Source organism: Arachis hypogaea, chromosome 12 (genome assembly GCF_003086295.3).
Source record: "Arachis hypogaea cultivar Tifrunner chromosome 12, arahy.Tifrunner.gnm2.J5K5, whole genome shotgun sequence".
In the NCBI taxonomy this organism is placed as follows: Eukaryota; Viridiplantae; Streptophyta; class Magnoliopsida; order Fabales; family Fabaceae; genus Arachis; species Arachis hypogaea.
Window position 1 is genome coordinate 64,443,163 of NC_092047.1, and position 22,683 is coordinate 64,465,845.

The 22,683-nt window shown below is 38.0% G+C and overlaps 1 protein-coding gene across 1 annotated transcript; it reads right to left on the bottom strand.

Moving 5' to 3' along the window:
• Window positions 1–20,934: 20,934 nt before the first annotated feature.
• Window positions 20,935–22,304, bottom strand: LOC112729263 (uncharacterized). Its single transcript, XM_025779554.3, has 3 exons — window positions 22,163–22,304; window positions 21,371–21,505; window positions 20,935–21,259 (listed from the first exon to the last, which is right to left on the bottom strand). Exons 1-3 carry the CDS (start codon window positions 22,202–22,204, stop codon window positions 21,182–21,184), a joined length of 255 nt encoding a protein of 84 aa, XP_025635339.1. The 5' UTR covers window positions 22,205–22,304; the 3' UTR covers window positions 20,935–21,181.
• Between the last annotated feature and the right edge of the window lie 379 nt (window positions 22,305–22,683).

Sequence of the window (22,683 nt, forward strand, 5' to 3'; positions counted from 1 at the left end):
AAGTTAGGTGGGGAGCTTAAGTTAATCAAAGGATTCAATTTTTAGCCCACTTAGCCAAATATATAACCCGACCTTAACCCTAACCCCGTTACAACCTAACGAAAAACCTCATGATATATGTATGCATGCATAGAACAATTGTTGATTGTTAGAGGAAGAACAAATTTTGGAAGAGCATGAAGTAGGGGAGGATTGAGTGATCAACCCTGTACACCGAGCGAATAGAGTGTAAATACTTCCGGTGAGGGGTTCGAAGCTCAACTCCTTGTTCCCGGCCCTCGCGAGCGTTCTTCATTGGTACACGAAATCACAACCACACTTCTACAATTCCGCACAACTAACCAGCAAGTGCACTGGGTCGTCCAAGTAATACCTTACGTGAGTAAGGGTCGATCCCACAGAGATTGTCGGCTTGAAGCAAGCTATGGTCATCCTTGTAAATCTCAGTCAGGCAGATTCAAATGGTTATAAGGTTTTAATAATTAAAATATAAATAAAACATAAAATAAAGATAGAAGTACTTATGTAATTCAGTGGTAGGAGTTTCAGATAAGCGTATGAAGATGCTTTGTTCTTTCTGAATCTCTGCTATCCTATTGCCTTCATCCAATCATTCATACTCCTTTCTATGGCAAGCTGTATATTGGGGGATCACCATTGTCAATGGCTACCGTCCGTCCTCTCAGTGAAAATGGTCCGGCTACGGGTTACGTAGGGCTAATCATCTGTCGATTCTCACTTGTGTTGGAATAAGATCCATTGATCCTTTTGCACACTGTCACTGCACCCAACACTCATGAGTTTGAAGCTCTTCACAGTCATCCCATCCCAGATCCTACTCGGAATACCACAGACAAGGTTTAGACTTTTCGAATCTTAGGAATGCTGCCAATTGATTCTAGCTTATACCACGAAGACTCTGATCTCACGGAATGGAAGGCTCTATTGTCAGGAGAGGCAACCATGCGTCGTGAACTAGGAGGCCAAGAGATATGCATTCAAGCTCATTTTCAGGTAGAACGGAAGTGGTTGTCAGGCACGCATTCATAAGTGAGAATGGTGATGAGTGTCACTTGATCATCACATTCATCATGTTGAAGTGCGAATGGATATCTTAGAACAAGAATAAGCATGAATTGAATTAAAAAACAGTAGTACTTCGCATTGATTCATGAGGAACAGCAGAGCTCCACACCTTAATCTATGATGTGTAGAAACTCCACCGAAGAAAATACATAAGTGAAAGAAGGTCTAGGCATGGCCGAATGGCCAGCCTCCCAAAGAGGGTTCAATCATCAAAACATGATTAAAAGATGAAAATACAATAGTAAAAGGTCCTATTTATAATGAACTAGTAGCCTAGGGTTTACAGAAATAAGTAAATGAGGCAGAAATCTACTTTCGTGCTCCACTTGCTGTGTGCTTGGGCTGAGCATTGAAGCTTTCACGTGCATAGGCTTTTTCTGGAGTTAAACGCCAGCTTTGGTGCCAGTTTGGGCGTTTAACTCCAATTCTGGTGCTAGTTTGGGCATTTTATTCCAGAAATTTTAAGCTGTATTTGAACGCCTATTTGGGCCATCAAATCTCATGCAAAGTATGAACTATTATATATTACTGGAAAGCCCAGGATGTCTAACTTTCAACTCAATTGAGAGCGTGCCAATTGGGCTTCTATAGCTCCAGAAAATCCACTTCGAGTGCAGGGAGGTCAGAATCCAACAGCATCTGTAGTCTTTTTTCAGCCTCTGAATCAGATTTTTGCTCAGGTCCCTCAATTTCAGCTAGAAAATACCTGAAATCACAGAAAAACACAAAAACTCATAGTAAAGTCTAGAAGTGTGATTTTTATTCAAAAACTAATAATTATATACTAAAAACAAACTAAATCATACTAAAAACTATGTAAAAACAATGCCAAAAAGGGTATAAATTATCCGTTCATCACAACACCAAACTTAAATTGTTGCTTGTCCCCAAGCAACTGAAAACAAAATAGGATAAAAAGAAGAGAATATATAATGAATTCCAAACTTATCAATGAACTTAGTTCCAATTAGATGAGCGGGACTTGTAGCGTCTTTACTTCTGAACAGTTTTGGCATCTCACTTTATCCTTTGAAGTTCAGAATGATTGGCATCTATAGGAAATTAGAATTCAAATAGTGTTATTGATTCTCCTATTTCAGTATGTTGATTCTTGAACACAGCTACTTAATGAGTCTTGGTCATGACCCTAAGCATTTTGTTTTCCAGTATTACCACCGGATACATAAATGCCACAGACACATAATTGGGTGAACCTTTTCGGATTGTGACTCAGCTTTGCTAGAGTCCCCAATTAGAGGTGCTCAGAGCTCTTAAGCACACTCTTTTTTCTTTGGACCACGACTTTAACCGCTCAGTCTCAAGCTTTTCAATTGACACCTTCACGCTACAAGCACATGGTTAGGGACAGCTTGGTTTAGCCTCTTAGGCCAGGATTTTATTCCTTTAGGCCCTCCTATCCATTAATGCTCAAAGCCTTGGATCCTTTTTATTTTACCCTTGCCTTTTGGTTTAAAGGGCTATTGACTTTTTCTGCTTGCTTTTTCTTTTTCTTTATTTATTTATTTTTTTTGCCAATTTTTTTCTTTCTGCAAGCTTTTCACTGCTTTTTCTTGCTTCAAGAATCAATTTTATGATTTTTTCAGATTATCAATAACATTTCTCCTTTTTCATCATTCTTTCAAGAGCCAACAATTTTAACATTCCTAAACAACAAATTCAAAAATATGCACTGTTCAAGCATTCATTTAGAAAACAAAAGGTATTGCCACCACATCAAAATAATTAAACTAATTTCAAGATAGAATTCGAAACCATGTACTTCTTGTTCTTTTGCAATTAAAAACATTTTTCATTTAAGAAAGGTGATGGATTCATAGGACATTCATAGCTTTAAGGCATAGATACTAGACACTAATGATCATGTAATAAAGACACAAAAGTAGGCAAAACATAAAGCATAATTTTTCGAAAAACAGAAAAATAAGAGCAAGGAAATTAAAGAACGGGTGCACCTTAGTGATGGCGGCTAGTTCTTCCTCTTGAAGCTCCAATGGAACGCTTGAGCTCCTCTATGTCTCTTCCTTGCCTTTGTTGCTCTTCCCTCATGGCTATTTGATCCTCTCTAATTTCATGGAGAATAATGGAGTGCTCTTGGTGCTCCATTCTTAGTTGTTCCATGTTGGAACTCAGTTCTCCTAAAGAGGTGTTGATTTGCCCCCAATAGTTTTGTGGAGGAAAATGCATCCCTTGAGGCATCTCAGGGATTTCTTGATGAGGAACTTCTTCATACTCTTGTTGAGGTCCATGAGTGGGCTCTCTTTTTTGCTCCATTCTCTTTTTAGTGATGGGCTTGTCCTCTTCAATGAGGATGTCTTCTCCTATGACAACTCCAGCTAAATTGCATAGGTGACAGATGAGATGAGGGAAGGCTAACCTTGCCAAAGTGGAGGTTTTGTCAGCCACTTTGTAGAGTTCTAGAGATATGACCTCATGAACTTCTACTTCCTCTCTAATCATGATGCTATGGATCATGATAGCCCGATCTATAGTCACTTCGGATCGGTTGCTAGTAGGAATGATGGAGCGTTGGATGAATTCCAACCATCCTCTAGCCACGGGTTTAAGGTCTTGCCTTCTCAATTGAACTGGCTTGCCTTTGGAGTCTTTTTTCCACTGAGCTCCTTCCACACATATGTCCATGAGGACTTAGTCCAACCTTTGATCAAAGTTGACCCTTCTAGTGTAGGGGCGTGCATCTCCTTGCATCATTGGCAAGTTGAATGCCAACCTTACATTTTCTGGATTGAAATCTAAGTATTTCTCCCGAACCATTGTAAGCCAATTCTTTGGGTTCGGGTTCACACTTTGATCATGGTTTTTGGTGACCCATGCATTAGCATAGAACTCTTGAACCATTAAGATTCCGACTTGTTGAATGGGGTTGGTGAGAACTTCCCAACCTCTTTTTCGAATCTCATGTCGGATCTCCGGATACTCATTTTTTTTTTAGCATGAAAGGGACCTCAGGGATCACCTTCTTCTTGGCCACAACTTCATAGAAGTGGTCTTGATGGACCTTTGAGATGAATCTCTCCATCTCCCATGACTCAGAGGTGAAAGCTTTTGCCTTCCCTCTCCTCTTTCTAGAGGTTTCTCTGGCCTTAGGTGCCATAAATGGTTATGGAAAAATAAAAAGCAATGCTTTTACCACACCAAACTTAGAAGGTTTGCTCGTTCTTGAGCAAAAGAAGAAAGAAGGGAGTAGAAGAAGAAGAAAGTGGAAGAGATGGAGAGGTATGAGTGGTTCGGCCAAGGGGAGAAAACAAGTGTGTATGATGTGTGAGAATGAATGAGGGATGAGGGATTTATATAGGAGTGGAGAGAGGGGTAGGGTTCGTGTATTATGGGTTGGGTTTGGAAGGGAAAGGATTTGAATTTGAATTGTGAGGAGGTGATTGGTGAAGAGGTAATGGGGAAGAGAAATAGAGGTGATTGGTGAGGGGTATTTGGGGAAGGGTGTTGTGGGAAGGTTTGAAGAAGAGAGAGAGAGAGTTGAGGTAGGTGGGGATCCTGTGGGGTCCACAGTTCCTGAGGTGTCAAGGCTTTCTCATCCCTGCACCATTTTGGCATGTAAACGCCCCTTGGAGTGCCAATCCTGGCGTTAAACGCCAACTTTTCTTCCTTTTCTGGCGTTAAACGCCAGTCTGGTGCCCTTTTCTGGCATTAAACACCCAGAATGGTGCCAGACTAGGCGTTTAATGCCCATTCTGCTACCCTTACTGGCGTTTAAACGCCAGTAAGCTCCTCCTCCCGGGTATGCTATTTTTAATGCTGTTTTTGATTTTGCTTTGATTTTTGCAGTTATTTTTGTGATTCCACATGATCATCAACCTAAGGAAAACATAAAATAACAATGAAAATTTAACATAGATAAGTAAAAATTGGGTTGCCTCCCAACAAGCGCTTATTTAATGTAAGTAGCTTGACAGTGGGCTCTCATGGAGCCTCACAGATACTCAGAGCCTGATGATGGCCTCCCAACACCAAATTTAGAGTTTGAATGTGGGGGCTCTGTTTGACTCTGCATTGAGAGAGGCTTGTCATTCTTCTTCTCCATTTGTACAGAAGGAGATTCTTTAGCTTTAAACACAAGGTAGTCCTCATTCACTTGAAGGACCAACTCTCCTCTATCAACATCAACCACAGCTTTTGCTGTGGCTAGGAAGGGTCTGCCAAGGATGATGGATTCATCCTTACTCTTCCCAGTGTCCAGGATTATGAAGTCAGTAGGGATGTAAAGACCTTCAACCTTTACCACGACATCCTCTACAAGTCCATAAGCCTGTTTCCTTGAATTGTCTGCCATCTCTAGTGAGATTCTTGCAGCTTGTACCTCAAGGATCCCTAGTTTCTCCATTACAAAGAGGGGCATGAGGTTTATACTTGACCCAAGGTCACACAGAGCCTTCTCAAAGGTCATGGTGCCTATGGTACAAGGTATTAAGAACTTCCCAAGATCCGGTTTCTTCTGAGGTAATGTCTGCCTAATCAAGTCATTCAGTTCATTTGTGAGCAAGGGGGTTCATCCTCCCTAGTCTCATTACCAAATAACTTGGCATTCAGCTTCATGATTGCACCAAGGTATTTAGCAACTTGCTCTTCAGTAATATCTTCATCCTCTTCAGAGGAAGAATACTCATCAGAGCTCATGAATGGCAAAAGTATGTTCAATGGAATCTCTATGGTCTCTGTATGAGCCTCAGGTTCCTTTGGTTCCTCATTAGGGAACTCCTTGGAGGCTAGTGGACATCCATTGAGGTCTTCCTCATTGGAAATCACTGCCTTTTCTTCCTCTCCAGGTTCGGCCATGTTGGACGTGTAGATAGCCTTGCACTCTCTCTTTGGATTCTCTTCTGTATTGCTTGGGAGAGTACTAGGAGGGAGTTCAGTAATTCTCTTACTCAGCTGACCCACTTGTGCCTCCAAATTTATAATGGAGGATCTTGTTTCATTCATAAAACTTAGTGTGGTCTTAGATAGATCAGAGACTATGGTTGCTAAGCCAGAATGGTTCTGCTCAGAATTCTCTGTCTGTTGCTGAGAAGATGATGGAAAAGGTTTGCTATTGCTAAACCTATTTTTTCCACCATTATTATTGTTGAAGCCTTGTTAAGGCTTCTGTTGGTCCTTCCATGAGAGATTTGGATGATTTCTCCATGAAGGATTATAGGTGTTTCCATAGGGTTCTCCCATGTAATTCACCTCTTCCATTGCAGGGTTCTTAGGGTCATAGGCTTCTTCTTTAGAGGAAGCTTCCTTAGTACTTCCTGATGCAGCTTGCATTCCAGACAGACTCTGAGAAATCATATTGACTTGCTGAGTCAATATTTTGTTCTGAGCCAATATTGCATTCAGAGTATCAATCTCAAGAACTCCTTTCTTCTGAGTTGTCCCATTGTTCATAGGATTTCTTTTAGAAGCGTACATGAACTGGTTATTTGCAACTATTTCAATAAGTTCCTGGGCTTCTTCAGGCGTCTTCTTCAGATGAAGAGATCCACCAATAGAGTTGTCCAATGACATCTTGGACAGTTCAGACAGACCATCATAGAATATGTATATGATTCTCCATTCTGAAAGCATGCCAGAAGGACACCTTCTGATCAACTGCTTGTATCTTTCCCAAGCTTCATAGAGGGATTCGCGTTCCTTCTGTTTGAAGGTCTGGACTTCCACTCTAAGCTTACTCAATTTTTGAGGTGGAAAGAACTTTGCCAAGAAGGCATTGACCAGCTTTTCCCAAGAGTTTTGACTTTCTTTAGGTTGTGAGTCCAACCATGTCCTAGCTTTGTCTCTTATAGCAAAAGGAAAGAGCATAAGTCTGTAGACCTCAGGGTCAATCCCATGGGTCTTAACAGTGTCACAGATTTGTAAGAATTTAGCTAAAAACTGATAAGGATCTTCCAATGGAAGTCCATGATACTTGCAATTCTACTGCATTAGAGAAACTAATTGAGGCTGAAGCTCAAAGTTGTTTGCTCCAATTACAGGAATTGAGATGCTCCTTCCACAGAAGTCAGAAGAGGGTGCAATGAAGTCACCAAGCATCTTCCTTGCATTGTTGGCATTGTTGTTATTTTCGGCTGCCATGTCTTCTTCCTTTTCAAAAATTTCTGTTAGGTCCTCTCCAGAGAGTTGTGCTTTAACTTCTCTTAGCTTTCTCTTCAAGGTCCTTTCAGGTTCAGGATCAGCTTCAACAAGAATGCCCTTGTCCTTCTTCCTGCTCATAAGAAAGAGAAGAGAACAAGAAAGTATGGAATCCTCTATGTCACAGTATAGAGATTCCTTGAGGTGTCAGAGGAAAACAGGAATAAAGGGATGAGGTAGATAGATAAGAATTCGAACATATGAAGAAAGAGAGAGAGTCCGAATTGCTAATTGAGGAGGAGTGTTAGTCCTTAAATAGAAGAAGGTGAGGAAAACAAATTTTTAAATAAAACTAAAAATTTTAAAAAAAATATTTGAAAAAGTGGTTGATGGTTTTTCGAAAAATAAAAGTGAGAAAGTGGTTAGGTGATTTTGAAGAATATTTTGAAATCAGTAATCAAAAAGATATGATTGAAAATTATTTTGAGAAAGATGTGATTGAGAGAATATGATTGAGAAGATATGATTGACAAAATTTTAAAAAAAATTAAATTAATGATATGATTGAGAAGATATAATTGGAAATTAATGACTTGGCTAACAAGAAATTTAAGAGATATGATTCTAAAATTCAAATATTGAACCTTTCTTAACAAGGAAGTAACAAACTTGAAATTTTTGAATCAAATCATTAATTGGTAGCCAGGATTTTCGAAAATAGTGAGAGAAAAATAGAAAAAGATTTGATTTTGAAAAAGATATGATTTGAAAAAGATATGATTTGAAAAATTATGAAGATTTGAAAAAAATTTGAATTAAAAAAAAACTAACTTACCTCCCTTGTGTTGTCCTGGTGTTAAACGCCCAGAATGGTATCCATTCTGGCGTTTAACACCCAAAATACTACCCTTTTGGGCATTTAACGCCCAGCCAGGTACCCTGGCTGGCGTTTAGATGCCAGAATTCCTTCCTCACTAGGCGTTTTGAACAACCAACTTTTTCTCTGCAATTCCTCTGCTGCATGTTCTGAATCTTCAATTCTCTGTATTATTGACTTGAAAAGACATGATTTTGAATTTTTTTTTTTGAATTTTTAATGATGAGAAAGAACAACATCAAAATGAAACTAATCATGAAAAACTAAGATCAAATAAACAATGCATGCAAGATACCAAACTTAGAAATTTTCATATTAGAGATACTAACAAATTGAGAATGCACATGAGAAACAACAAAAGAAAACACATAACAAGAGAATTTAAAGATCAGACCCAAGAAGATCATCAAGAACAACTTGAAGATCAATGAAGAACATAATGCATATATTTTGGAAGAATGCAAGACAATTAAAAATATGTAAAACACCAAACATAAAAGGTGACACTAGACTCAAACAAGAAACACAAATTATTTTTTGATTTTCATGGTTTTATTAAAATATTATTATTTTTTTTCAAAAATTATTTGGAAAAAAGAAAAATAAGGGTTTCAAAATTTTTAATAAGAATTCCAGGAATCATGCAATGTTAGTCTAAAGCTTCAGTCTAAAAAGATTAGACATGGCTAGCCAAGCTTCAGCAGGACATTGCATACAACAACCAAATTGATAGGAATCAAAAAGGCTCCTGTGATGATAAAAGCATCATCTGAAACTCTAGAATTCATTCTTAAAAATTCTGAAGGCAAAGAATAATTTATTATTTTTTTTGAAAAAATTTTTTTCGAAAATAAAAAGAATAAAAAAACAAAATGCTTAAAATTAAAATGAAATTACCTAATCTGAGCAACAAGATGAACTGTCAGTTGTCCAAACTCGAACAATCCCCGGCAACAGCGCCAAAAACTTGGTGCACAAAATCACAATCACACTTCTGTAATTCCGCACAACTAACCAACAAGTGCACTGGGTCGTCCAAGTAATACCTTACGTGAGTAAGGGTCGATCCCATGGAGATTGTCGGCTTAAAGCAAGCTATGGTCATCCTTGTAAATCTCAATCAGGCAGATTCAAATGGTTATGAGGTTTTGATAATTAAAATATAAATAAAATATAAAATAAAGATAGAAGTATTTATGTAATTCATTGGTAGGAGTTTCAGATAAGCGTTTGAAGATGCTTTGTTCCTTCTAAATCTCTGCTTTCCTATTGCCTTCATCTAATCATTCATACTCCTTTCTATGGCAAGCTGTATGTTGGGGGATCACCGTTGTCAATGGCTACTGTACGTCCTCTCAGTGAAAATGATCCGGCTACGGGTTACGTAGGGCTAATCATCTATCGGTTCTCACCTGTATTGGAATAAGATCCATTGATCCTTTTGTACACTGTCATTGCACCCAAATTCATGAGTTTGAAGCTCATCACAGTCATCCCATCCCAGATCCTACTCGGAATACCACAGACAAGGTTTAGACTTTCCAGATCTCAAGAATGCTGCCAATTGATTCTAGCTTATACCACGAAGACTCTGATCTCATGGAATGGAAGGCTCTGTTGTCAGGAGAGGCAACCATGCATCGTGAACCAGGAGGTCAAGAGATATGCATTCAAGCTCATTTTCAGGTAGAACGGAAGTAGTTGTCAGGCACGCGTTCATAAGGGAGAATGGTGATGAGTGTCACTTGATCATCACATTCATCATGTTGAAGTGCGAATGGATATCTTAGAACAAGAATCAGCATGAATTGAATAGAAAAATAGTAGTACTTCGCATTGATTCATGAGGAACAGCAGAGCTCCACACTTTAATCTATGATGTGTAAAAACTCCACCGTAGAAAATACATAAGTGAAAGAAGGTCTAGGCATGGCCGAATGGCTAGCCTACCAAAGAGGGTTCAATCATCAAAACATGTTTAAAAGATGAAAATACAATAGTAAAAGGTCCTATTTATAATGAATTAGTAGCCTAGGGTTTACAGAAATAAGTAAATGATGCAGAAATCCACTTCCAGGGCCCACTTGGTGTGTGCTTGGGCTGAGCATTGAAGCTTTAATGTGCATAGGCTTTTCCTGGAGTTAAACGCCAGCTTTGGTGCCAGTTTGGGCGTTTAACTCCAATTCTAGTGCCAGTTTGGGCGTTTTACGCTAGAAATTTTAAGCTGTCTTTGTATGCCAGTTTGGGCCATCAAATCTCGGAAAAAGTATGAACTATTATATATTGCTGGAAAGCTTAGGATGTCTACTTTCCAACGCAATTTAAAGCACCCCAATTGGGTTTCTGTAACTCCAAAAAATCCACTTCGAGTGCAGGGAGGTCAGAATCCAACAGCATCTACAGTCCTTTTTCAGCCTCTGAATCAGATTTTTGCTCAGGTCCCTCAATTTCAGCCAGAAAATACCTGAAATCATAGAAAAATACACAAACTCATAGTAAAGTCCAGAAATGTAATTTTTATTCAAAAACTAATAATTATATGCTAAAAACTAACTAAATCATACTAAAAATTATGTAAAAATAATGCCAAAAAGGGTATAAATTATCCGCTCATCATTCATGCAAGCTATGCATATTTCACTTCGATAACTAGAATTGGTAGAATTCATACATTGCCCATCATCTTGCCATATGTGCATATATATGTGTGTATTCTAGGAAGATTGAATTGCTCTTGACCAAGTAGATAGTAGCATACACCCTAGTTGCATTCATGTAGGTTGATTGCATCTCATGAGTCCCACTCTCTTGTGATCCTTTGATCTTTTGCTTTCCTTTAGCATGAGGACATGCTATACTTTAAGTGTAGGGAGGTTGATAAACCCCGTTTTTAGGGTTTATCATGTATAGAATTTAAGGGTTTTTCCAATGATCTTCCGCACTTATTCATATAAAACTGCATAATTTTGTGTTCCTTTCCCAACTTTGTCTCACGGATGAAAGTATGCTTCTTTTGCATCAAAATTGATATATTATAATCCTCTTCTATTACCATTGGATACCTTTATCCGTTTGTTAAGTGGTTTCAGAAGCTATAGGGCAAAAATGGCTGAGAGGAGTGAAGGAAGCATGCATGGATGGAAGGAGCATGGAATAAAGCAAATTTTGGAACTTGGACATACGCGCGCACGCACAGTGCGCGTGCGCTTGGGTGTGTACCCCCAGGGCCAGCTGAGTGGAGCCGAGACGAGAAGCCGGCACGCTTATGTGGCTGGGCCACAAGTCATTGGACGCGCGTGCACACTATGCCCCTGCGCGCAGATCGCAGAGGACCCCATGTGCGCGTACGCGCGCAGTGTGCGTACGCGTCAAAGGCGCATGTGATTTTTTAAAGGAAAAACGTGACCAGCAATTTCAGGGGACCCCAGGCCCAGTTTTGGAGCAGAATTTTGGAGGAAAAAGCTTAAGAAGACCAAGGATTAGGAGTGCGAGGACAATTAGTCATAATTCTAGATATTTTGGGGAGTTAGTTACATTTTATTTTTAGGGAGAGAAACTCTAACTTCTCTCTAGGATTTCACTTCCTCCATTGCAATTCTCCTTTGATTCCTTGGTGAGATCCATTGCTAATTCACTTTTGTTTGGATACAAGTTGTAGATCCACTCTTCTTCTACTTTTAATTGATACTCTTTTGATTCAATCTCTTAGATCTAGATTTGTTTGACTTTGTTACCTTGAATTTGGATTAATGAATTGTGGAATTTCATTCAATTTCTTGATTGTTGATGATTGTTTGGATTAGATAGCTTTAATTCAATTTTCTTCTCTCCATCACATCATGTCTTCTATGATTGCCTACCAATTGTTTGTGATAATGACAACCCTAGCTATGGAGTAGATTTTCTTGCTTGGCTTAGGGGTTGAGTTATTGGAGACACTTGAATAGTGGATATCAATTGTAGATCATGAATTGAGGATTGCTAATTGACTTGGAGTGCACTAAAGCTAGACTTCCCTAGGGTGAGACTAGGACTTGTGACTCAAGTTAGTTACTCTCATTTGACTTTCCTCCATTGTTAGGGGGTTAACTAAGTGAAGCAACAATCAATTCTTATCATAATTGAAGGAAACTATAATGATGGAACTTCCAATACTTACCCTTAGTCAAGGCCTTTATCCTAATTAATTGTTGTTTGCTTTTGTTAGCTTGAATTCTTGCACCAACTCTCAAAACCACAAAAGATTTCCTAATCAATGATGTGCATTCTAAAGAAATTCCTAGGGAGAATGACCCGGAATCAATACTCTCGGTCATAGATTTTAGAATTGTTTGCTGCGATATTTGCGTGTTGGCTAAACTATACTCACGATTGGATTCATTGTTAATTTCTAACCAGCATAAGAATATTCGGTTCATCAACGCCCAGGCCTTCTTCCTCCTCTTCTTAGCTTCTGGAAAGTTGAACTGGTGTTGCACGCCCTGGGTTTGGCGTGCCACGCCCATTATGTGTGCTTCGACCTCCTCTCTGAAAAGTTGAACTAACGTGGCACGCCCAGCGTTTGGCGTGCCACGCCCTTCATGTGCTTGGCTCCTCTGCTTGGCGTGCCACGCCCAAAACTCAAGTGGCACGCCCAGGTCTTCTCTTAGGTGATTGGTGATGATGGTGTGCCACGCCTGGGACTCAAGTGGCACGCCCAAGTAATTTTTAAAGCTGGCGTGCCACGCCTTCGATACCAAGTGGCACGCCCATATGGTTGGCCTTGTTTCTCCCTCTCTAGAAAATATAACCAACGTGCCACGCCCAGGTGTTGGTGTGCCATGCCCATCATTTGCCTTGGTTCCAGTAGCTTGCATGCCACGCCCAGCATTCAAGTGGCACGCCCAGTTAGGAATCTTGAGCTGGCATTCCAGGCCTTCGACACCAAGTGGCACACCCAACCTTTGCTTTGGCCTTCTTTGTACCTTGGCGTGCCACGCCCAGATGCTCAAGTGGCACGCCCAAGTAAGGGTGGAAGCTTAGCGTGCCACGCCTTCGACCTCAAGTGGCACGCCCAGCCTTTTTAGCCTTCAACTTCTTCTTTGGAATTTTGTACTAGCGTGCCACGCCATGTTGCTCAAGTGGCACGCCAATTCATTTGTGTCCTTCTTAGCTTGGCGTGCCATGCCTGGGTTCTCAAGTGGCACGTCCAAGTGATTTTAAAGCTGGCGTGCCACGCCTTCGATGCTAAGTGGCACGCCATGGCTTAAGTGGTGAGTTTGGCATGCCACGCCCAACCTGGCGTGCCATGCCCCTTTGGTGGCTTTCATTGTTGCTCTCTAGAAAGTTGTACTGGTGTGCCATGCCCAACTCCTGGCGTGCCACGCTAATGCAATTTTGTGACATTTTCTCCAAGTGGCACGCCCGTTTCACAAGCCCAGCTTGTCTTTTTGGTTTCTTCCCCTTTTTATGTCTTTTTCACCTGAAACTCATCACAAACTCATTTCAAAGCAATGTACTATAATGTTCATCAAATAATGCATGAATTGCAATGATCCAATGAGATTATGCTCTGTTATGGTCCTTTTTATGCAAGAAAAAAGAGTAGATGATGCAAGTTATCAAGTACCCGGAGATCCGACGAGAAATCCAGAGGAGAGGTTGGGAAGTCCTAATCAATCCTATTTCGGAAATTGGAATCCTGATAGTGCAAGAGTTCTATGCTAATGAATGGGTCACAAGAAACCATGACACTAGTGTGAACCCACATCCCAAAAATTGGAGTACCATGGTCCGAGGGCGACCCTTGGATTTTAGCCCGAAAAGTGTAAGGTTGGCACTCCATTTGCCAATAATGCAAGGAGACCCACACCCTTACACTAGGAGAGTCAATTTCGATTAGAGGCTGGACCAAGTCCTTTCAGACATTTGTGTGGAAGGAGCTCAGTGGAAGAGGGATACTCAAGGCAAGCCTATCCAACTAAGAAGGCTTGACATCAAGCCTGTAGCTAGAGGGTGGTTGGAATTCATCCAACGATCTATTATCCCAACTAGCAATCGGTCAGAAGTGACCATTGACAGAGCCATCATGATTCATTGCATCATGATTGGAAGTGAGGTGGAGGTAGATGAGGTAATACCTCAAGAGTTGTACAAGAAAGCTGAAAAGCCTCCCACCTTAGCAAGGTTGGCTTTTCCCTACTTTATATGTCATCTATGCAATTAGATGCAATTAAGCTAGAATTGTCATAGAAGGAGACATCCCTATTGAGGAGGACAAGCCCATCACTAAAAGAAGGATGGAGCAAACAAGAGAGCCTACACATGCACCTCAACAAGAGCGTGAGGAGCTACCTCAACAAGAAATCCCTGAGATGCCTCAAGGATTCATTTTCCTCTCCAAGGCTACTGTGACCAATTGTACACTTCTCTAGGAGAATTAAGCTCCAACATGGACCAACTACGGATGGGACATCAAGAGCACTCTACCATCCTCTATGAAATAAGAGAAGATCAAAGGGCCATGAGAGAAGATCAAAGAGTTATAAGAGAAGAACAACAGAGGTAGGGGCGTGACATAGAAGAAATCAAGCACTCCATTGGATCCTTCAGAAGGAGTAGTAGCCGTCATCACTAAGGTGGATTCGTTCCCTTAATCTCTTGTTGCCTATGTTATTTTTTTGTTTTCCATGTATTTTATCTTATTATCTGTTTCTAGTGCATGATCATCTTTATTTTATGTCTTAAAGCTATGAAATATTCCATGCATCTCTCACCTTGCTTAAAAGAAAATTTTAATTGAAAAAGAATAGTAAGATGCATGAATTTCAAGTTATATATTAAGAATAGTTCAATTATTCGATGTTGTGGCATTGCTTTTATTTTCTAAATGCATGAATGAACAGTGCATATTTGATGTTGGAATAAAGAATGTTGCCTCCTGAAAGAATGATGATAAAAGTGAAGTATTGTTAGTAATCTGAAAAATCCAAAAATTTATTCTTGAAGCAAGAAAAAGCAGTAATAAAAAAAAGTTATTCAAAAAAAAATAGAGAGGCAAGCAGAAAAAGCCAATAGCTCTTTAAACCAAAAGGCAAGAGCAAAAATCCAATAGCTCTTTAACCTAAAAGGCAATAGCAAGGATCCAAGGCTTTGAGCATCAAAGGTTAGGAGGGCCTAAAAGAAATATATTAGCCCAAACAGTTCAAATGAGCTACATCCCTTACTATATGCTTGTGGTGTGAAGGTGTCAAGTGAAAAGCTTAAGACTGAACAGTTAAAGTCGTGATCCAAAGCAAAGAGTGTGCTTAAGAACTCTAGACACCACTTTCTGGGGATTCTAGCAAAACTGAATCACAATCCGAAAGGGTTCACCCAGTTAAGTGTCTGTGGCGTTTATGTATCCGATGGTAATACTGGAAAATAAAGCGCTTAGGGTCACAGCCAAGACTCTAAAGAAGCTGTGTTTAAGAATAAAAAAAGAGCTAAATTAGGAGAGTCAATAATATCATCTGAATTATGAGTTCCTAAAGATGCCAATCATTCTGAGTTTCAATGGAAAGTGAGATGCTAAAACTATTCAGAAGCAAAAAGCTACTAGTCCTGCTCATCTAATTGAAACTGAGCTTTATTGAGAACTCTGAGATTTATTGTATCCTTCTCTTCTTTTTAATCCTACTTTGTTTTTGGTTGCTTCGGGACAAGCAACAGTTTAAGTTTGGTGTTCTGATGAGCGGATATTTTATATGCTTTTTGGCATCATTTTCATATAGTTTTTTTATGTTTTGTTTAAGTTTTATTATATTTTCATAGGTTTTAGTGAAAAATTTATATTTTTAGATTCTAGTTTGAGTTTGTGTGTTTTATGGTGATTTTAGGTATTTTCTGGCTGAAATTGAGGAGCTTGAGCAAAAGTCTGATTCAAAGACAGAGAAAGGACTGCAGATGCTATCAGGATCTGACCTCCGAGCACTTAAAGGAGCTTTTCTGGTGCGTTCTCAATGGGTATGGAAAGCTAACATCCAGGGCTTTCCAGAAATATATAATAGTTCATACTTTTCTTTGGAAATGAAGGCCCAAAACAGGCGTTCAACGCCAACCACCTACCCTATTCCTGGCGTTGGACGCCCAAATGGGAGCAGCTAGCGTCCAACGCCCAAAAGGGAGTCCCAAGCCAGTGTTCAATGCCCCTATGGAGTCTTAGCATGTGGAGACCCCTTTAGCTCAGCCCAAACACTCACCAAGTGGGCCTGGAAAGTGGATTTTCGTACTACTAGACTAGTTTATCTTATTTCTATAATTCTTAGTTAGCAGATTAGTATATATAGGAGAAGATCAACCATGTTTAGGATGGAGATCTCTCCAGCATATATTATTTTCGAACACTATTCTATGTATAGTATGAGTCACTAACCTTCTAAGGTTAAGGTTAGGAGCTCTGCTGATTCTCATGAATTAATAATATTACTATTCCACTTTAATCTATGCTTGATTCTATTCTAAGATGTATCTTCGTTCTTCATCATAATGGATTAGGAGTGTAACTTGACCGTCATACCAATTCCACATAGGTTCTTGCGAGTCCTTGACGGGATAGCATTGAACCACAAGCTTGATTATACATCTCTTAGACGGCTAATCCACAGCTTCGTTAGGTACTTCTCGAGACATCAGTGCAGCTGAGGTGCGGGGCGATTAGGACCTTTGTGGTATAGGCTAGAATCCAAGGAGAAGTGTTTTCTGATCCCGAAGATCCGACCTTGTCTATGGTGTTTTGAGTAGGATCACCAGGGGAACGGACTGCTAGAGCTTCACCCCCGTTAAAATTGAATGACTGCTGACCCGGCATTAATCATATACAGCCTATCATGGAATGAATATATTAGAAGATGGAGTAGATGGTAAGAAAAGTTGATCCAGAAGGAAAAAGCATCTTCGAAGCCTCAACCGCTCTCATACCATTGATTTCACACCTATCTAGTAACATTTTATTTATTGATCTGTTTTATGTATTTTCTCGTGACAATTATATTTTCTATCCGCCTAACTAAGATCTAAAGGTAACCACTGCTTTCTCAAACCAACAATCTCCGTGGGATCGACCCTCACTCACCTGAGGTATTACATGGACGACCCGGTATACTTGCCAATCTATCTGTGCGAAACGTGAAGAGTTAGTTTCATGCACCGGACATGCTATTGTTTAAGTGTGGAAAAATTGATGAATCCTTATTTGATGATAAATTTTGGCTTGAATTAAGTAGATTTCATCACATAAACCCACATTTGTTCACTTGAGTAGCATAGTTTTGTGATTTTCCTCTAAATTGTACCTAAATGTAAAAAAATGCTTTTTAGACTTCAAAATTGTTAATTTTAATTCCCTTAAATTCTATACATTGATATATTTGTTAAGTGATTCCAGGTTTAGAAATCACCGATGGATTGGAAGAAGCGAAAAAAGAACCATGCAAGAGTGGAAAATCATGAATTAGTGGAGCTTGGAACTTCAATGTACCCACGTACTCACCACTATTGCCGAGTGCGCATCGCCTGATTTCATTGTCCATGTACGCGGACCTTATTTCCACATACGCAGAAATCCAAACTCGTGCCTCATTAATGGAGCATGTGATGGCAATTTCTGAAACTCTTTTGGCTCAGTTTCATGCCCAAATAGAGGAAAATAGGATGATGGGTGAAGGAGACCAACACACATACATCATTTTAGTTTTAGTTTTAACATGTTTTAGGTTAGATTTCTAGAGAGAGAAGCTCCAACTTCTCTCTAGATTTATAGGTTTTTTAGTTTAATTTCTCTCTAGTTTTAGGTTTTGATTTTATTTTTGGTTTAGTTTTCTTTATATTTTCTTGTTCTTGTATCTTGATTTATCTAGTTTCTCTTGTTAATTTCTCTATTTTGCCACTTTTAGTTTATGAAATCTCTTGTTAATTCCCTTTTCTTTAATGCAATTTAATGTTTTATATTTTCTTGTGGTTAAATTTAATTTTTGTTATTGATTCCTTGCAATTGGTAGTCTTCGATTTTATTATTCTTGCAATTTACCATGCTCTTATTTTTATGCACACCAAGTGCTTGATAAAATGTCTCTCTTAGTTTTGTGGTAGATTTTTAACACTCTTGGTTTGGTATTGAGGACTTAGGTGCCTTGATGTCATTGATGTCTAATGTAATTGGTAATTTAGGGTTGTTAGTCGGTTTTCGGATCAACTATGTCCATTTGATTTCTCCCTCCAATGTTAGAGGAAAGCTAAGTGGAATTAACTATTTGAAGTTGCCATGTTATGGTCAATGATCTAGATAGAAAACCTTAATTCTTAATCCTTACCAGGAGTGACTTTTAGCATTTATATTATCTTAGTTGTTAGCTTTACTTTCTTGCAATTTACATTTCCCGTTCAGCATTCCAAAATACCAAAAGTATCTCACAACCAATAATATGCACACTTCACTGCAATTCTTTTGATAGACGACCTAAGATCTAATACTCTCAGTATTTTTATTGGTTTGACTAAAGTGACAAAGTAATTAAACTAAATTTGACTAAGTTGCAGAAAACCAAAATTTCTGGTTTTAGTGCCCATGCACCCTATGGTGCGGATGCATGCAACAGAGTAGGTGTTGACACTCGTGCGTACGCATGAGGGTATGGGTATGCACGTCTTGCAAATTTTACAAGCTGTGCATAGATGCATACGCATGATGTCCTGTTTTTTACACAAACTTCTGTTTTTAACTATTTGAATTCCTGGCAAGCTTATAAACTTTCATAAACCCAAGTTTTGGCCAAAAATGATATTTTTTATTGTTTAACAAATCCTTTAGCCTTCCAAACCTCTATAACTACTTTTTAAAGTCTGATACCTATTTTCTAAGCATAGAAAGCAGAGTAAACCTATGAAGGAAGATTGTGAAAGGAAGTACTTGACTTAAAAGGTGTAAATGAAGTTAGAATTTGTAAGGCAAGAAGTGAATGATTGGTTTGATGAGAATGATTAAAAGTGATTGTGAGGACAACGATTATGAATGTAAAGGGTGACTCTATATTCTGTTCTATTTTTCTTGCATCATTTTCTCTCTATTTGTAAAGTGTGACGGGCACTATATTCTAAGAGTGTGGCGGGTACTATATCCCAAGAGTGTAGTGGGCACTAAATCCCAAGAGTGTGGGAGTACTTTACCTCATAAAGTGTAGCAGGCACTATATCCTAAGAGTGTGGCGAGTACTATATCGCAAGAGTGTGGAAACACTTTTTCCGAGAAATGCAGCAGGCACTATATCCCATGAGTGTGGTGGGCACTATATCCTAAGAGTGTGATGGACACTATATCCCAAGAGTGTGGATGCATGTCAGAGAGACGATATCCGGATTAGTTACCGGATGTGTCGGATTCTGGCAATATAACCGATATGTGAGCTCATGGCCACTAGGATAGGCATGCATCATATGCATTTGTATGATTTTTTTGAGTATGCATTTGTATTGGTTTGCCTAATTGCTTATCTGTGATTAATTGCTATCTGATCTGTTTGATGTAACTGCTATCTATATTTTTGTTTGTGCTTGTATCTGAGAGACCCCTCATATGGTGGAGGCACGATGAGAATTGTTCCACTAGTTATTCAGAGGTTTGAAAGAGAGAGGAGATGAAGAGTTAGTTTTGAAATGAGAATCCTTTTGGTAGATTACAGGACTTTATGGTATAGTACTGATTTTAAGTTTGATTCTGATTGTCGGAGTTCTAGGAATGGCTTTGGCTTTTCCAGAAACATATATATTATCTATGTGGGCACCTTTACCATACTGAGAACCCCCTGTTCTCATTCCATACATATATTGTTATTTTTGGATGTAGGACGCAAGGCACCTCACTGAGCATTCTGGAGACACTTTGGAAGTGAAGAACTCTTTTGGGACTTAGTGTTTGTATTTTATTTATGTATATATTGTAAATAGATTCTCTGAATTTATATATTTTATTTTATCCGTCTTAGAGGCTGACTTGGAGAAACAGGTGTTGTCTTATGTTTTGAGACTTTTGGGATGTATATGTATTTATTTATACTCCAGTCGGCCTTAGCTTCACATGTCGCATCTGGAGTATGATATTTTATATCTTTCTGCGTGTGTGATGCGCTTTTCTTTTACCGCTTTGTTTACCTTCTTTCTGAAGGCTAGTAGTTTTGACCTTTTCATATATATATATATATATATATATATATATATATATATGTATTTTTATTTTTAGAGGTCGTAATACCTTACCAACACTGTTTTATGACTTAAGCGTAAAGTTTTGTGTGTTAGGATGTTACAAGTAACACATTACTTTTAGTACGATCATGACGTGTTGGAAGTTGGGTCGTTACATAAAGTACTAAAATAATACCTACCAGAAAGTTTATATCTCTGCAAAAAATATACCCAAAAGATATACGAACGAGAATAATAAATAAGTCTTCGAAAAGTTTAAAAAGATGACAAAAGTAACAACAATGTTTTTTTTATAACTCGCAAACAATTTTCTATTTGACAAACAATTTGTGTATCTAATATAAATTTTTGTAAAAGTATTTAGATTATTATTTAAAAGGTGCATGTTAAAAATTAGAACAAAATTTGATCATTTAAAAAATAGACTAAAATTTTCATAGCATAAAATCATGAAATTTTTCAGATGAAATATTTTATTTTCTTAATTAAGTTTGCAAAAATTATATTGCATCAAATTCTATTCTATCAAGTCTTTGCTAAAGATTTATCTATCATGTGTAACTTTTAAAATTATTTTTATGAGCTGCATGAAATTTCGATTACTATTAGTTTACCGTGTACAATGGGATCAACAAACACATGGAGTGTAAAAAACTTCTATTACATCGGCCGTGATGCGTATGTATGACTCAAGAAAAAAAAAAAGAAGTAGCATATTTCCTTACAACTGAAATTGGCATTCTTTTACATACACCATAATAATATAAAATACTTATTTTGCCCATCCCAAACAACTAGGAAAAGAAATACTCTCTACAAAATAATTATTTTATAGAAGTGTCTTTCATTAGGAAGAAAAAGAAACTTTCAAAAATAGATCAAATTACGGTTCGTTCAATTTTTGTCCATCCCAAGGGTATGCTTGACGGTGTCTACAGCACCTTGAGCCATGTTCTTCACTTGCTCCCCAGTCTGTAGCCAGAAGATATAGTTCAAATAATTAAGCCGTTCTAACAATTGCAACCGTGACATAAACAACAATTTATAATCATGTTCTCTGTGAATTTAGAATTTCATAACAACCTGTTGGAGGAAACCAGCAGCTTCCTCTTTATTTTCTTCACGAGCTTGTCCTGTGGTGTTGTAAGCCGCTTGAGCCTTATCTGCTGCTGCTGAGGCTGAATCCTTAGCAGCTTGAAAGCTTGCTTCAGTTTGGGCCTGATCAAATCAAACGAAGGATTAAATTCTTTCTTGATTCTTGAAGAGAGCAATAACAATAGATTTCTTAGGCCAAATAGAGAATTAAGACATAGACACATAAACACAAAATCATGTTTAGTAAATAATGAGACAAGGATAAAAATATTGTATCCTGAGATATTGAATTAGTGTATTTTATATACTTTTTATCAAAAAAGACATAAAGATATTGGGAGAAGACAATTTATTTTTTTATTATCACTATTAATTTATCATAATTATATTTTTTATCATTTTTTTAATTATGTGTAAAAGAAAAAATAGACATACATTAAATCTTTAATTGTTTATTATATTTTATATTCAATTTATTATAAAATAAAATATAAACAAATTAATTTTTGTATCTTTATTTTTTGTGTTTTATCTCATTCTATTTTTAAAATTAAATGTAGTCTTACTGTTAAATATTTTTTGTTCTTGCTTGGATTCAACCAATTCCTTAGGCTATGAGGCCAAGATATTTGCCAACCTAACCAATCTTATGTTGGTTAATGAAAGATAAATTAACAAGAACATGTCCTTCCAAATTCAAAAATATGGAATAACATATAGCACTAAAACGTGTAAAAGTTGAAAATTGAAAAAAATAAAAAATAAAAAATGAATTTTTACCTTAGCTTGGCCTGCATTGTAGCTTTGTTGGGCACTTGACATGATTTGTTTCCTTACTTGAAAAACAACAAAGGATGTAAGAAAACTTGATGAAGGTTACTTTGTGTTATCGGTAGTTTTTGCTACTATTGAAATCGTTCTATAAGGTATTTATAGTGTTTTGGTACCTTGCTCTTCGTTTAGTTTATGAGATCAGAGGAAATGCACAAATGTAGAATCCTTTCTCGTCAATGATGAGCGCATTTTTCGCCATAGGCCTTCTGCTCTCCACAAGAGAAAAACTAACGCATTCAAAGATTTGGTGAATAAATTCCCATCCATATATCCATGATTTCAGAGATGATAAATAATGTAGATTTTATAAAACCACAAACTATTAGTAAGTGTACCGAATTGTATCAAATCTATTCTATTATATAAAAATTGGGTTTGTGCACTTAATGATGGAGCTGACGTGGCATGTTTCTGAGAGTGTTTCCGAATTTATTTCTTTTAACTCATTAAATACAAGTTATTACGAT

Excerpts from the sequence above, each read along its gene's own strand:
- LOC112729263 (XM_025779554.3), bottom strand. The coding sequence starts at position 22,204 with ATGTCAAGTGCCCAACAAAGCTACAATGCAGGCCAAGCTAAG. Across the intron at positions 21,506-22,162 it reads ACAATGCAGGCCAAGCTAAG|GCCCAAACTGAAGCAAGCTT; the intron begins GTAAAAATTCAT and ends TGATTTGATCAG. Across the intron at positions 21,260-21,370 it reads CTGCTGGTTTCCTCCAACAG|ACTGGGGAGCAAGTGAAGAA; the intron begins GTTGTTATGAAA and ends TTCTGGCTACAG.